The 15122-nt window shown below is 42.7% G+C and overlaps 1 protein-coding gene across 1 annotated transcript in view; it reads right to left on the minus strand.

Annotated features, from left to right (window-relative positions):
- Positions 1-9800: 9800 nt before the first annotated feature.
- The window catches only part of LOC138637692 (CD109 antigen-like), a 157300-nt gene continuing 151978 nt past the window's right edge, over positions 9801-15122 (minus strand). The window contains exon 34 of the mRNA XM_069726554.1: positions 9801-10178. Within this exon, the coding sequence (XP_069582655.1) occupies positions 9976-10178 (203 nt within the window). The 3' untranslated portion in view covers positions 9801-9975. The remainder of the gene's footprint in view (positions 10179-15122) is intronic.

Below are 15122 nucleotides of genomic sequence, written 5' to 3' on the forward strand. Positions count from 1 at the left end.
ACCCCAGAGTATAATGCAGCCACCCCATAGAATATAATACCACCCACCTCCACATAATATATAATGTAGCCCCATAGAATATAATGCAGCCCCCCATAGTATAACACAGCCTCCCCATAGAATATAATATACCCCCACAATAGTATATAACAGCCACATAGTATATAACATGGCCTCCCCATAGAATATAATATACCCCCATAGTATATAGCACAACCCGCATAGCAGACAACACAGCCCACGTAGCAGTATACAGCACAGCCCACGTAGCAGTATACAGCACAGCCCACATAGTAGTATAAATCACTGCCCACATAGTAGTATACAGCAGAGCCCACATAGTAGTGTATAGCACAGCCCACATAGTAGTATACAGAAGAGGCCACAGAGTAGTATACAGCAGAGCCCACATAGTAGTATACAGCAGAGCCAACATAGTAGGGTATAGCACTGCCCACATAGTAGTATATAGCACAGCCCACATAGTAGTATACAGCACTCCCCACATAGTAGTATACAGCACAGCCCACACAGTAGTATACAGCACTGCCCACACAGTAGTATACAGCACTGCCCACACAGTAGTATACAGCACTGCCCACATAGTAGTATACAGCACTGCCTACATAGTAGTATACAGCAGAGCCCGCATAGTAGTGTATAGCACAGCCCACATAGTAGTATACAGCAGAGCCCACATAGTAGTGTATAGCACAGCCCACACAGTAGTATATAGCACGGCCCACATAGTAGTATACAGCAGAGCCCACACAGTAGTATACAGCAGAGCCCACGCAGTATTATATAGCACAGCCCACATAGTAGTATACAGCACAGCCCACATAGTAGTATACAGCATAGCCCACATAGTAGTATACAGCACATCCCACATAGTAGTATGTAGCACAGCCCACATAGTAGTATACAGCAAAGCCCATAGAGTAGTATATAGCACAGCCCACATAGTAGTATACAGCACAGTCCACATAGTAGTGCATAGCACAGCCCACACAGTAGTATATAGCATGGCCCACATAGTAGTATACAGCAGAGCCCACACAGTAGTATACAGCAGAGCCCACGCAGTATTATATAGCACAGCCCACATAGTAGTATACAGCACAGCCCATATAGTAGTATACAGCATAGCCCACATAGTAGTATACCGCACATCCCACATAGTAGTATGTAGCACAGCCTACATAGTAGTATACAGAAAAGCCCATAGAGTAGTATATAGCACAGCCCACATAGTAGTATACAACACAGTCCACATAGTAGTGTATAGCACAGCCCACATAGTAGTATACAGCAGAGCCCACACAGTAGTATATAGCACAGCCCACATAGTAGTATACAGCACAGTCCACATAGTAGTTTATAGCACAGCCCACATAGTAGTATACAGCAGAGCTCACATAGCAGTATACAACACAGCCCACACAGTATACAGCAGAGCCCACACAGTAGTATACAGCACTGCCCACATAGTAGTATACAGCACTGCCCACACAGTAGTATACAGCACTGCCCACATAGTAGTATACATCAGAGTCCACATCTGTCCTCCCACCTAGAATGGCCCCATAGTCCAGTAAAAAAAAGAAACACTCCTCACCTCCACTCATGCCTGCGGTGCTCCCTGCTCCTGTCTCGGCAGCTGCCGCTGCACTGCCTGGGACACAGTGAGTGCGCGCGCACCCGCAGTGTCAGAGGCAGAGTGGGGAATGATGGGAGAGGGAGCGTCAGGTGACGCTCTCTCCTCCATCATTGCATTCAAGTGTACCACCGTCATAGATGCCGGTTTAGTTGAATGCGGCAGCTGCGGCGCTGGGGGGGGAAGGGTGAGTCGGCGCGCAGCGGCCCACTACTAGCACCGGCCCTTCTGGCATGCCAGAACTGCCCGATGGCCAGTCCCGCCCTGACACCTAGTTCCCTATTAGTGATGAGCGAGTATACTCGTTGCTCGGGTTTTCCCGAGCATGCTCGGGTGGTCTCCGAGTATTTGGATGTGCTCAGAGATTTAGTTTTCCTCTCTACAGCTGCATGATTTGCGACTGCTAGACAGCTTGAATACATGTGGAGGTTGTCTGCTTGTTAGGGAATTCCTACATGTGTTCAGCCTGTTAAGCAGTCGCAAATCATGCAGCTGCAGCGAGGAAAACTAAATCTCTGAGCACATCCCAATACTCGGAGATCACCCAAGCATGCTCGGGGATACCCGAGTAATGAATATACTCGCTCATCACTTTTCCCTATATATAGGTGACACCCACACTCCGCAGACACCTGCTTCCACTACAGTTGCTATTCACTGATTCCTTTTTTTATCCACATGTAAGTAACAATCTTCTTTTCTAATATGCTTAATTTTCATCTTGCGGACATCACTTACCAATACTCATTGCTACTCCCCTTTTCTTTTTCTTATGCCTTCAGAAAATGGCTCTATGCACCTAAGCCACACAGGTATTTTCTCCCTTTTTCTTATCTTAGATAATATTGGGTCTAGATAATGTCATTTACTTATGGTATTCCCCTCTCTCTGTTCTCAGAACTATTCTCAGTCTGTTTCTTTCCCTCTACCTGATAACTGCCTTAGGTCTATGTGTTTTTTGCGACATTGCATTAAGTGTGTACATTATTATGGCAATTTCATACTTACAGTATATACCTTATCCTTTTGCTTTCACAGCTTGAATTTATTTTTCTCCATTGAAGTTATGTGGGCCCTTAATAAACAAGTTAAAATGATTCATTTTGAGTCAGAACTATGTCCCCCTTTTTTCTTTACTTCTTTTCTCGTTCAATATGTGATATATGATCTGTCCTGTAATTTCTAATTTTCTTTATTCTGTTTTATCCAGATAAATACCTTGATAAAGGCTTTATTGGCCGAAACATTGGTGGTACTGTGTGACTGATCATACCAATAAATATAAAGGAACTTGATTTTTATGCCTCAGGTTTTTTCTATATATATTTGCCTTTTCCTGACGGCATTCCATTTTGGATTGCTACTCCCTTTATCGTTATACTCCCTCTGGTAGGCCCTAGAATCTGATGGCCTACCTAGAAGCGGAGATTGCACCCTAAATTTGTGATGTGGCGCACCCACACAACAGCTGTCCCTTCACAGTAGTTTGACAATAAATGGCTTCACCCAACCACTAACCATGAGTGGAGAAATAATTTTGGTGTTAACATTCATATTCTCTGAATAAAGGCCAAGATAGCAAAAATTCTGCCGGGGTATGTAAACTTTTGAGCACAACTGTAAGTGTCTGCAAAGTGTAAACACTGCTTGTGTGGCTCAGTCTCTGCTATAAGACTGCATGAAGAACTGACATCTGAATAGACGAGGGTGTGCTATACTGTATATGGCCTGTTTATTTTCTATTTTGATTCTATTATACCTTTTGTGTCCAGTAGAGGCTGTTTAGCTTGGATTTTACCTGGACATTTATAGAAATGAAAAACATCAGCTTTTTTGGAGCAGACCGCAATGCCTGCCTGTGTGAACAGTACCACCTAAAAGTGAGTGAATCCTCACAATGTGTATGGGTTCTATGGAGGCACTATACTGTGTATGAGGCTATGAGGCATTACACTGTGTATAATTTACTATAGGGCCATCATTCTGGGTATGGATAGGCTACTGGGACACTGTACTGTGTATGGGGTATTATATAGTGTACGGCCAGCTATACAGAGGAGGCATAGTTTAGCGAGGAATGGACAATAAGTATGGTAACAAATTGTAGGGAGCAGGATGAGGAGCAGTCTGGAGGCAAGTTTTGGGAGAACACAGAGGGGTCAGCATGAAGTAGGGAAGTGTGGTGGTTATAGTTCATAAGGGGATGGAATGGAGATTATAGGTCAAATTAAAAAATAATGTGTTATAGTTCATAAAGGTGGGCGGTGTGGTGGTTATAATTAACAAGCGGTAATGGGTGAGTTATACTTCATTAGGGCCTGTTGGTGTAGAGCCAATATTTTATTGGAGAGGACAATATGGAGGCCATGTATCATGACAAGGACAGTGTGGGAGTCCGATCATATTTTTAACAGGGAGCACAGGGAGGGGAAATTATTATTCAGAGGAACAGCATTGGCAGATATTTTTTTTTTCAGGAGCACTATAATGACACTTATTTTTAAAGTCACCGTGTAAGTATGTGTTGCATAAAACTAGACAAGTGAGAAGTTTGCAGTGACGAGCTGTGGATGTCTGAAGTTATCATGGCATCTGGATCGGAAGAAGAGGAAAGGTATGAGAACAACTCTAATTAGAGAAGATGTTACCAATAAGGTAGCTCAGTGTACATTTTTATGTGTGATACAGCCTAAGTCTAATCAGCAATGTGGTTTCTATATTGTGCTCAGCCTGATGATTGGTAACAGCAACTCCTATTAACTCCTTATGCAGTTGATCACTGTACTAAGCTTGTTGCTATATTCATGTACTCATGTTGGTGTTGGGGATGTATTCATGTATTAATGATGCTTATGGTGCTGTACTCAAGTACTAATGTAGGTTCTGGTGCTGTATTCAAGTGATGTAGGTTCTGGTTCTGTATTCAAGTACTGATGTAGGTTCTGGTGCTGTATTCAAGTACTGATGTAGGTTCTGGTGCTGTATTCAAGTACTGATGTAGGTTCTGGTGCTGTATTCAAGTACTGATGTAGGTTCTGGTGCTGTATTCAAGTATTGATGTAGGTTCTGGTGCTGTATTCAAGTATTGATGTAGGTTCTGGTGCTGTATTCAAGTACTGCTGCTGCTGCTGTATTTCTGAACTGATGATGGTTCTGGTGCTATATTCCTTCTCATGAGACAGTGATTTAATCTACATACTGCGATACAGTGGTATTTCAGTATATAGCATAAGCAATCAGACAATGGAAGGTTCAAGACCCCTAAGGAGACTAAATAATAATGAACATCATGAAAACAAAACCCCAAAACAATGGCTGAATTATGTTTGATCACAGCAAATTTAAATTGAACTGTGGGGAGCACGCCATTTCAATTTTTGCCTTAGGAAGCAGAACAGCTAGAATCAGCCCTGTTATCTCCAATATTAGATCAGAAAGACAAGAGAACAGAAATGTAAAAAGCCTCTTCTTACCTCAGCACCCCTGGTATCTTCAGTATAATATGTAGGGAAGGGGCAAAGCTTCTTACTGCACATTCTCACAGGCACCTATATAATCTTTATTTTTTTTTTATATAGCACTAACATATTCCACAGCGCTTTACAGTTTGCACACATTATCATCGCTGTCCCCATTGGGGCTCACAATCCAAATTCCCTATCGGTATGTGTTTGGAATGTGGGAGGAAACCGGAGAACCCGGAGGAAACCCATGCAAACACAGAGAGAACATCAAACTCTTTGCAGATGTTCTTGGTGGGATTTGAACCCAGGACTCCAGCGCTGCAAGGCTGCTGTGCTAACCACTGAGCCAACGTGCTGCCCTATTAACATTGTAGTACAGTTTTCTATCTGTGCAACAAGATGTGTTTAAGTGATTTCTTCCTTAGACAAAACAGAAATGACTTGTCAATTACAATTTATTTATAAAGACGCTTATATCTTTTATTTCTTTTTCTGAAGCACACTTGCTGTGTGCTTATTTTCAGTGCTGATCTTTTGTTTCTGTTTGCTCCAGCTTTGACTGTGTCAGTTGCTTTTCTCAGTCTGGTTGGATTTTCTGGAGTTGCAGTTATACTCTCCACATCTTTAGTTAGGTGGTGGAGTTTTGTATTTTCTGCTGTGGATATTTTTGTAGTATTTTTATGCTGACCGCTTAGTATCCTGTCCTGTCCTTTTCTATTTAGCTAGAAGTGGCCTCCTTTGCTAAGCCTGTTTTCTGCCTGCGTGTGTCTTTTCCTCTCCAACTCACAGTCATTATTTGTGGGGGGCTGCCTATCCTTTGGGGGTCTACTCTGAGGCAAGATAGTTTTCCTATTTCCATCTTTAGGGGTATTTAGTTCTCCGGCTGTGTCGAGGTGTCTAGGTTTTGTTAGGCACACCCCATGGCTACTTCTAGTTGCGGTGTTAAGATCAGGGTTTGCAGTCCGTATAGTTACCACCTACTCCAGAGAAAGTTTTCATGCTGCTCCAAGGCCACCTGATCATAACAGAACTGCTTTAAATCTAGTACAAAATCTTTAGGTCTCGTGTACACTGGCACAAAATCTGCATGATACCGAATGCAGCCTGTGCGAGTCTTTTAGCTTTGACCTCTACAGACTCCATGCACTGATGTTCAGACACATTCGAAGTACAGACATATTCTCCCCTAGAAATGAGGTATGACAATTTTATGGAGGTAATATATAAGGCTCATGCACCTTTGAGAAAGGTTTATTGTGTCTCCGTACAAGCAGACATTTAGTGAATATTATATTAAACAGATAGAACAAATCTTAAAAAAAACGCTCATTTCTACTTGTAATTGAGCATACAGTTTTATTGATTATTATATGTAAATCATATTTATGTATGGAAGACATGTTTTTTAATATATGGCAAAATAAAACACTACATTTTCTAATTTCACTACTACGTTTAATACAATGTCATAAAATTAGTAATGGACTTTGTTGAGTAAATTTGAAGACACAAAAGCGCACAGCGAGGTCAAAAATACTCTGTTGTAAAAAAAGGTCACAGTAAATAAGCAAGTGCTAGTCAAAAAATGAAAAAATACAACGTATTTAGTTAATACGTTTTTTTGCCAAAAAATGTATGTTAAGCCGCTCCACCAATCGCCAAGGTATACCCATAATAGAGCAGTCCTTTCTAATGTATATAATCCCTATCTGATGTATTTAAAAACCTGATCATCTGTATGGTACCTGTATAAGCAGGGTTAAGAGAGAAAATATATCCATGTGGACGTGCAGGATGAAACAGCGTATTTTTGACCTCGCTGTGCGCTTTTGTGTCCTCAAGTTCTTTGGTGGTGTGAACAGGTTTCTACAGACTTGTTCACTGTGCAAGTAGCCCATGTGTTTTTTGGTTCTATAATTGTTCTCTTGTTTCTACAAGACTGGGGAGTTCACCACTCCTCTGTGGGTCATTTGCATTACAGCTGTTTCATCCTGCACGTCCACATGGATATATTTTCTCTCTGAACCCTGCTTATACAGGTACTATACAGATGATCAGGTTTTTAAATAAATCAGATAGGGATTATACATTAGATAGGACTGCTCTATTATGGGTATACCTTGGCGATTGGTGGAGCGGCTTAACATACATTTTTTTGCAAAAAAAGTATTAACTAAATACCCTGTATTTTTTTCATTTTTTGACTAGCACTTGCTTATTTACTGTGACTTTTTTTACAACAGAGTATTTTTGACCTCGCTGTGTGCTTTTGTGTCTTCAAGTTCTTTGGTGGTGTGAACAGGTTTCTACAGACTTGTTCACTGTGCAAGTAGCCCATGTGTTTTTTGGTTTGTTGAATAAATACAGTTATATGAAAAAGTTTGGGCACCCCTATTAATCTTAAGCTTAATGTTTTATAAAAATTGTTTGTTTTTTTTTGCAACAGCTATTTCAGTTTCATATATCTAATAACTGTTGGACACAGTAATGTTTCTGCCTTGAAATGAGGTTTATTTTACTAACAGAAAATGTGCAATCTGCATTCAAACAAAATTTGACAGGTGCATAAGTATGAGCACCCTTATCATTTTCTTGTTTTAAATACTCCTACCTACTGTTTACTGACTTACTAAAGCACTTTTTGGGTTTTCTAACCTCATTGAGCTTTGAACTTCATAGCCAGGTGTATGCAATCATGAGAAAAGCTACTTAAAGTGGCCACTTGCAAGTTGTTCTCCTGTTTGAATCTCCTCTGAAGAGTGGCATCATGGGCTCCTCAAAACAACTGTCTAATGATCTGAAAACAAAGATTATTCAACATAGTTGTGCAGGGGCAGGATACAAAAAGCTGTCTCAGAGATTTAACCTGTCAATTTCCACTGTGAGTAACTTAGTAAGGAAATGGAAATACACAGGTACAGTTCTTGTTAAGGCCAGAAGTGGCAGGCCAAGAAAAACATCAGAAAGACAGAGAAGAAGAATGGTGAGATCAGTCGAGGACAATCCTCAGACCACCTCCAGAGAGCTGCAGCATCAACTTGCTTCAGATAGTGTCACTGTGCATCTGTAAACTATACAACACACTTTGCACAAAGAGAAGCTGTATGGGAGAGTGATGCGAAAGAAGCCGTTTCTGCAAGCACGCCACAAACAGAGTCGGCTGAGGTATGCAAAAGCACATTTGGAGAAGCCAATATCTTTTTAGAAAAAGGTCCTGTGGACTGATGAAACCAAGACTGAGTTGTTTGGTCATACAAAAAGGCGTTATGCATGGCGGCCAAAAAACACAGCATTCCAAGAAAAACACTTGCTACCCACAGTAAAATTTGGTGGAGGTTCCATCATGCTTTGAGGCTGTGTGCCAATGCCGGCACCGGGAATCTTGTTATAGTTGAGGAACGCATGGATTCCTCTCAGTATCAGCAGATTCTTGACAATAATGTTCATGAATCAGTGACAAAGTTGAAGTTACGCAGGGGATGGATCTTTCAGCAAGACAATGATGCAAAACACTGCTCCAAATCTACTCAGGCATTCATGCAGATGAACAATTACACTGTTCTGGAATGGCCATCCCAGTCCCCAGACCTGAATATCATTGAACATCTGTGGGATCATTTGAAGAGGGCTGTCCATGCTCGGCGACCATCAAACTTAACTGAACTGGAATTGTTTTGTAAAGAGGAATGGTCAAAAATACCTTCATCCAGGATCCAGGAACTCATTAAAAGCTACAGGAAGCGACTAGAGTCTGTTATTTTTGCAAAAGGAGGATCTACTAAATATTAATGTCTCTTTTCTGGTGGGGTGCCCATACTTATGCACCTGTCAAATTTTGTTTGAATGCAGATTGCACATTTTCTGTTAGAAACATCATTTCAAGGCAGAAACATTACTGTGTCCAACAGTTATTAGATATATGAATCTGAAACAGCTGTTGCAAAAAAAAACAATTTTTATAAAACATTAAGCTTAAGATTAATAGGGGTGCCCAAACTTTTTCATATAACTGTATATTAGCACAATTATTCATTAAAATATCAAACGTTTGGTACTGATAAAATGGCAACACAATAAGAAGTTACAACTAGTGTTGAGCGATACCGTCAGATACTTGAAAGTATCGGTATCGGATAGTATCGGCCAATACCCGAAAAGTATTGGATATCACCGATACCGATATCCGATATCAATACAAGTCAATGGGACACCAAGTATCGGAAGGTATCCTGATGGTTCCCAGGGTCTGAAGGAGAGGAAACTCTCCTTCAGGCCCTGGGATCCATATTAATGTGTAAAATAAAGAATTAAAATAAAAAATATTGATATATTCACCTCTCCGGCGGCCCCTGGACATCACCGCGGGTAACCAGCAGGCTTCTTTTTTTAAAATGAGCGCATTTAGGACCTGCGAATGACGTCGCGGCTTCTGATTGGTCGCGTGCCACTCATGTGACCGCCACGCGACCAATCAGAAGCCGCGACGTCATTCGCAGGTCCTAAATTCCTAGAATGAGGAGTTTAGTGCCTGCGAATGACGTCGCGGCTTGTGATTGGTCGCGTGGCGGTCACATGAGCGGCACGCGACCAATCAGAAGCCGCGACGTCATTCTCAGGTACTAAACGCGCTCATTTTAAACAAAGAAGCCTGCCGGTTACCAGCGGTGATGTCCAAGGGCCGTCGGAGAGGTGAATATATCAATATTTTTTTTTTAATTCTTTATTTTACACATTAATGTGGATCCGATACCGATATCCGATACCACAAAAGTATCGGATCTCGGTATCGGAATTCCGATACCGCAAGTATCGGCCGATACCCGATACTTGCGGTATCGGAATGCTCAACACTAGTTACAACAGATTAAAAATAAGCATGATGCAGAGACACAACCAGTAGAATATTGGTTTGGTAGAACTGCTGGTCGGAGTTGTTACTGGCACATTAATATTCACTTTCACATTTGATTTACACTGATTGCAGTTGGGTCCACAGAAGTCACAAAATGATGTATTTTTCAATGTCAGAGAATTATACGTCTGTATTGCGAAATTGCCTGTTTGTGAGAGAAAATAAAGAATAACACATGAATTCAAATAAACGTACAGTTATTTAACAGCATGACTCAAAATCCTTTCAATATTGTGGGAGTCACTGTGGCCCCCACAATAACGAAGCCCCCCATCCCCCTCCACAGTGCCCCCCAGTTATGTTTTCTGCTGAAGCTAAAAAGAAATCAACCTGGCAAGGTTATCCACAGAGAAACAAATTGCCAGAGACAGTACAATAAATCCCCCCAAAATGTATAAAGACATCAATGCCGAAAAGGAAAAAAAAGATGGCATATGCTCCTTAAAAGATGATAATAACAAGATCACGGTAAAGGACAAAGAAAAGGCTGAGATATTAAACAGGCACTTTTCATCTGTGTTCACCAATGAACTGACAGTTACAGGGATCATTCAACAAGGCAAAAATCAAAATTCACCACCTGATATAACTAGTTTATCACAAGAAGAAGTACACCTGTATATGAGCAAATTAAATATTGACAAATCCCCCAGCCAGGATGGCATTCATCCATGGATGCTGAGGGAATTGAGCTCAGTAATTGACAGACCGCTGTATCTTATATTCTTAGACTCTCTTGTAACAGGGGTGGTGCCACAGGATTGTAGAATGGCTGATGTGGTACCAATAGTTAAGAAAGGTAAGAAGGTGGACCCGGGCAACTACTGTCCGGTAAGCCTGACATCGGTAGGGTGCAAAATTTCTTATAAGAGATGACCTGCAAAAATATATTGCAGAGAATAATATAATGAATAACATCAGCAAGAATTCCTGAAGGACAGAGTGTGTCTAACTGTCATGATGGGTTTCTATGAGGAGGTTAGTGCAAATCTGGATGTTGGTCATGTGGCTGATGGGATTTATCTGGACTTTGCAAAGGCATTTGATACTCTACCACATAACAGCCTTAGATTTAAACTCCATATGCAGGGACTGGGGGAAACTATATCCAGATGGGTAAGAAATTGGCAAAATGACAGGAAACAAAGAGTTGTCATAAATGGTACGTTCTCTAAATGGGATATAGTCAGCAGTGGGGTCTGTGCTAGGACCGATTCTTTTTATCCTGACCTTGTGGATGGGATTGAGAGCAAAGTGTCTGTCTTTGCTGAAGACAACAAACTATGTAGGATACTAAAATCTGACCTTGACAGTACAATTTTATAAAACGATCTGTCTGAATGAGCAAACACTTGGCAAATGAGGTTTAATGTAGATAAATGTAGAGTAATGCACCATATTGCTGAATATACATTAAATGGGACCATACTTGGGACTACAGAACAGAAGAAGGACTTGGGTATTCTGGTTACAAGTAAGCTGAGCAGCACTCAATGTCAAGCAGTGGCCGCAAAAGCAAACAAGATTTTAGGATGTATAAAAACAGAGATTAAATCCCGCAATCCCAACGTATTATTGCCACTTTATAAATCACTAGTGAGGCCACATCTAGAATATTTGAAAAAGGACATTCAGAAATTAGAGTAAGATCAAAGACGGGCAACTAGATTATTAGAAGGGATGGAAGGCTTCTCATATGATGAGAGGTTGGAAAAATTGGGCTTGTTTAGCTTAGGAAAAAAGACGCTTCAGAGGGGATATAATTTATATGTATAAATGGCCAGTACCAAGGGCTTTCAGATGACTTATTCCTTCCAAGGACCATACTAAGGAGTGGGGGCACTTGTTACAGGTGGAAGAAAGGTGATTCTGACAGCTAAACAGGAAAGGGTTCTTTACAGTTGGAGCAGTCAGACTGTGGAATGCCCGACCACAAGAGGTAGTAATGGCAGACACTATAACAGACTTTAAAAAAGGGCTGGGTAATTTCATCAATGCACATAACATTGGGGGTTATAGTTAAAGGGAACCTGTCACCCCGGTTTTTCAGATTGAGATAAAAATACTGTTAAATAGGGCCTGCGGTGTGCGTTACAACAGTGTATGTAGTGTACCCTGATTCCCCACCTATGCTGCGAAATAACTTACCAAAGTCGCCGTTTTCGCCTGTCAATCAGGCTGGTCAGGTCGGGTGGGCGTGTTCACAGCGCTGTTTCTTCCTCAGCTTTACGTTGGTGGCGTAGTGGTGTGCGCATGTCGCAGTGACGAATCCACTGCGCGCACGTGAAGAAGCAGCGCGCGATCTGCGCTATTACCCCCTGTCATCGGTGGGGGCGGCCATCTTCCTGGGGCCGCGCGTGCGCAGATGGAGTGCTCTGCTGCACGGGGCTTCAGGAAAATGGCCGCGGGATGCCGCGCGTGCGCAGAAGAGATCGCGGCGGCCATTTTCCCAAAGCCGAGTTTGCATCTCGGCTTTGGGAAAATGGCCGCCACGATCTCTTCTGCGCACGCGTGGCATCCCGCTGCCATTTTCCTGAAGCCCCGTGCAGCAGAGCACTCCATCTGCGCACGCGCGGTCCCAGGAAGATGGCCGCCCCCACCGATGACAGGGGGTAATAGCGCAGATCGCGCGCTGCTTCTTCACGTGCGCGCAGTGGATTCGTCACTGCGACATGCGCACACCACTACGCCACCAACGTAAAGCTGAGGAAGAAACAGCGCTGTGACCACGCCCACCCAACCTGACCAGCCTGATTGACAGGCGAAAACGGCGACTTTGGTAAGTTATTTCGCAGCATAGGTGGGGAATCAGGGTACACTACATACACTATTGTAACGCACACCGCAGGCCCTATTTAACAGTATTTTTATCTCAATCTGAAAAACCGGGGTGACAGGTTCCCTTTAATTTAGTGACAAAATGAACAATTGGAGGAGAAAGGTTGAAGTTGATGGACCTGGGTCTTTTTTCAATCATTGTAACTATAATGTTTACTAAATGCAACCTCATATGCTTAATAGTAATTAAAGAGGTGTCTGGGATTATGATATCGATGATCTATCCTTAGGGCTTGTACACACGATTGTAAAAATTGAACGAATGATGTGCAGCGTTTAGGCCAATACCACTTGTCCCCATGTTATTTGGATCACACTCAGATCACACTCTGATCTGAGTATTCAATTCAATAGAAGCTGGTGTGCAGTTCTCGGTAATAGCCATTACACAGAGAGTAGATCTGTGCTGTTCCAGCTCCTTTAACTGTTTACATCCTGCAGATCTGGAGCCAATGTCAGCTATCAAAGCCCCAGCAATCAGATATTGATGGCAAAATAGTTCTAAGATGTTATAAACTACCGTATATACTCGAGTATAAGCCGAGATTTTCAGCCCAAATTTTTGGGCTGAAAGTGCCCCTCTCAGCTTATACTCGAGTCAAGGTGGGTGGCAGGGTCGGCGGGTGAGGGGGAGAGGGCGCTGAGGCATACTTACCTGCTTCCAGCGATCCTGGCGCTCCCCCTGCCGTCCCACGGTCTTCGGTGCTGCAGTTCTTCCTCTATCAGCGGTCACGTGGGACCGCTCATTAGAGAAATGAATAGGCGGCTCCACCTCCCATAGGGGTGGAGCCGCATATTAATTTCTCTAATCAGCGGTAACGGTGACCGCTGATAGAGGAAGAAGCTGCGGCACCGAAGACAGCTGTCCGGGGGAAGGAGCCGGACGCCAGGACCAGGTAAGTATCGCATATTCACCTGTCCACGTTCCAGCCGCCGGGCGCCGCTCCATCTTCCCGGCGCCGCTCCGCTCTGACTGTGCAGGTCAGAGGGCGTGATGACGCATATAGTGTGTGGGACGCCCTCTGCCTGATCAGTCAGAGCAGAGAGACGCCGGGACCGGATGCTGGAAGCTGCAAGCAAGAGAGGTGAGTATGTGTTTTTTTTTTTTTTTTACTGCAGCAGCAGCAGTGACAATGGCAGAGCATCTATGGGGAAATATGAACGGTGCAGAGCACTATATGGGGCACAGCTATAGGGCAATAATGAACGGTGCAGAGCACTATATGGGGCACAGCTATAGGGCAATAATGAACGGTGCAGAGCACTATATGGGGCACAGCTATGGGGAAATAATGAACGGTGCAGAGCACTATATGGGGCAGAGCTATAGGGCAATAATGAACGGCGCAGAGCACTATATGGGGCAGAACTATAAGGCAATAATGAACGGCGCAGAGCACTATATGGGGCAGAGCTATAGGGCAATAATGAACGGCGCAGAGCACTATATGGGGCAGAGCTATAGGGCAATAATGAACGGCGCAGAGCACTATATGGCACAGCTATGGGGAAATAATGAACGGTGCAGAGCACTATATGGGGCAATAATGAACAGTGCAGAGCACTATATGGCACAGCTATGGGGAAATAATGAACGGTGCAGAGCACTACATGGCACAGCTATGGGGAAATAATGAACGGTGCAGAGCACTATATGGCACAGCTATGGGGAAATAATGATCTATTTTTATTATTGAAATTCACCGGTAAATGCTGCATTTCCACCCTAGGCTTATACTTGAGTCAATAAGTTTTCCCAGTTTTTTGTGGCAAAATTAGGGGGGTCGGCTTATACTCGGGTCGGCTTATACTCGAGTATATACGGTACTGCAACAACACACGGTAAAACATATGCCACTTTGACGAACAGTAATTGGCTGGCCATTGACAGGTCACAACACAAATGAGAACGCACCATTAACCCCTTCATGACCCAGCCTATTTTGACCTTAAAGACCTTGCCTTTTTTTGCAATTCTGACCAGTGTCCCTTTATGAGGTAATAACTCAGGAACGCTTCAACGGATCCTAGCGGTTCTGAGAATGTTTTTTCGTGACATATTGGGCTTCATGTTAGTGGTAAATTTAGGTCAATAAATTATGCGTTTATTTGTGATAAAAACGGAAATTTGGCGAAAATTTTGAAAATTTCGCAATTTTCACATTTTGAATTTTTATTCTGTTAAACTGGAGAGTTATGTGACACAAAATAGTTAATAAATAACATTTCCCACATGTTTACTTTACATCAA

Source organism: Ranitomeya imitator, chromosome 5, assembly GCF_032444005.1.
Source record: "Ranitomeya imitator isolate aRanImi1 chromosome 5, aRanImi1.pri, whole genome shotgun sequence".
Lineage (NCBI taxonomy): Eukaryota > Metazoa > Chordata > Amphibia > Anura > Dendrobatidae > Ranitomeya > Ranitomeya imitator.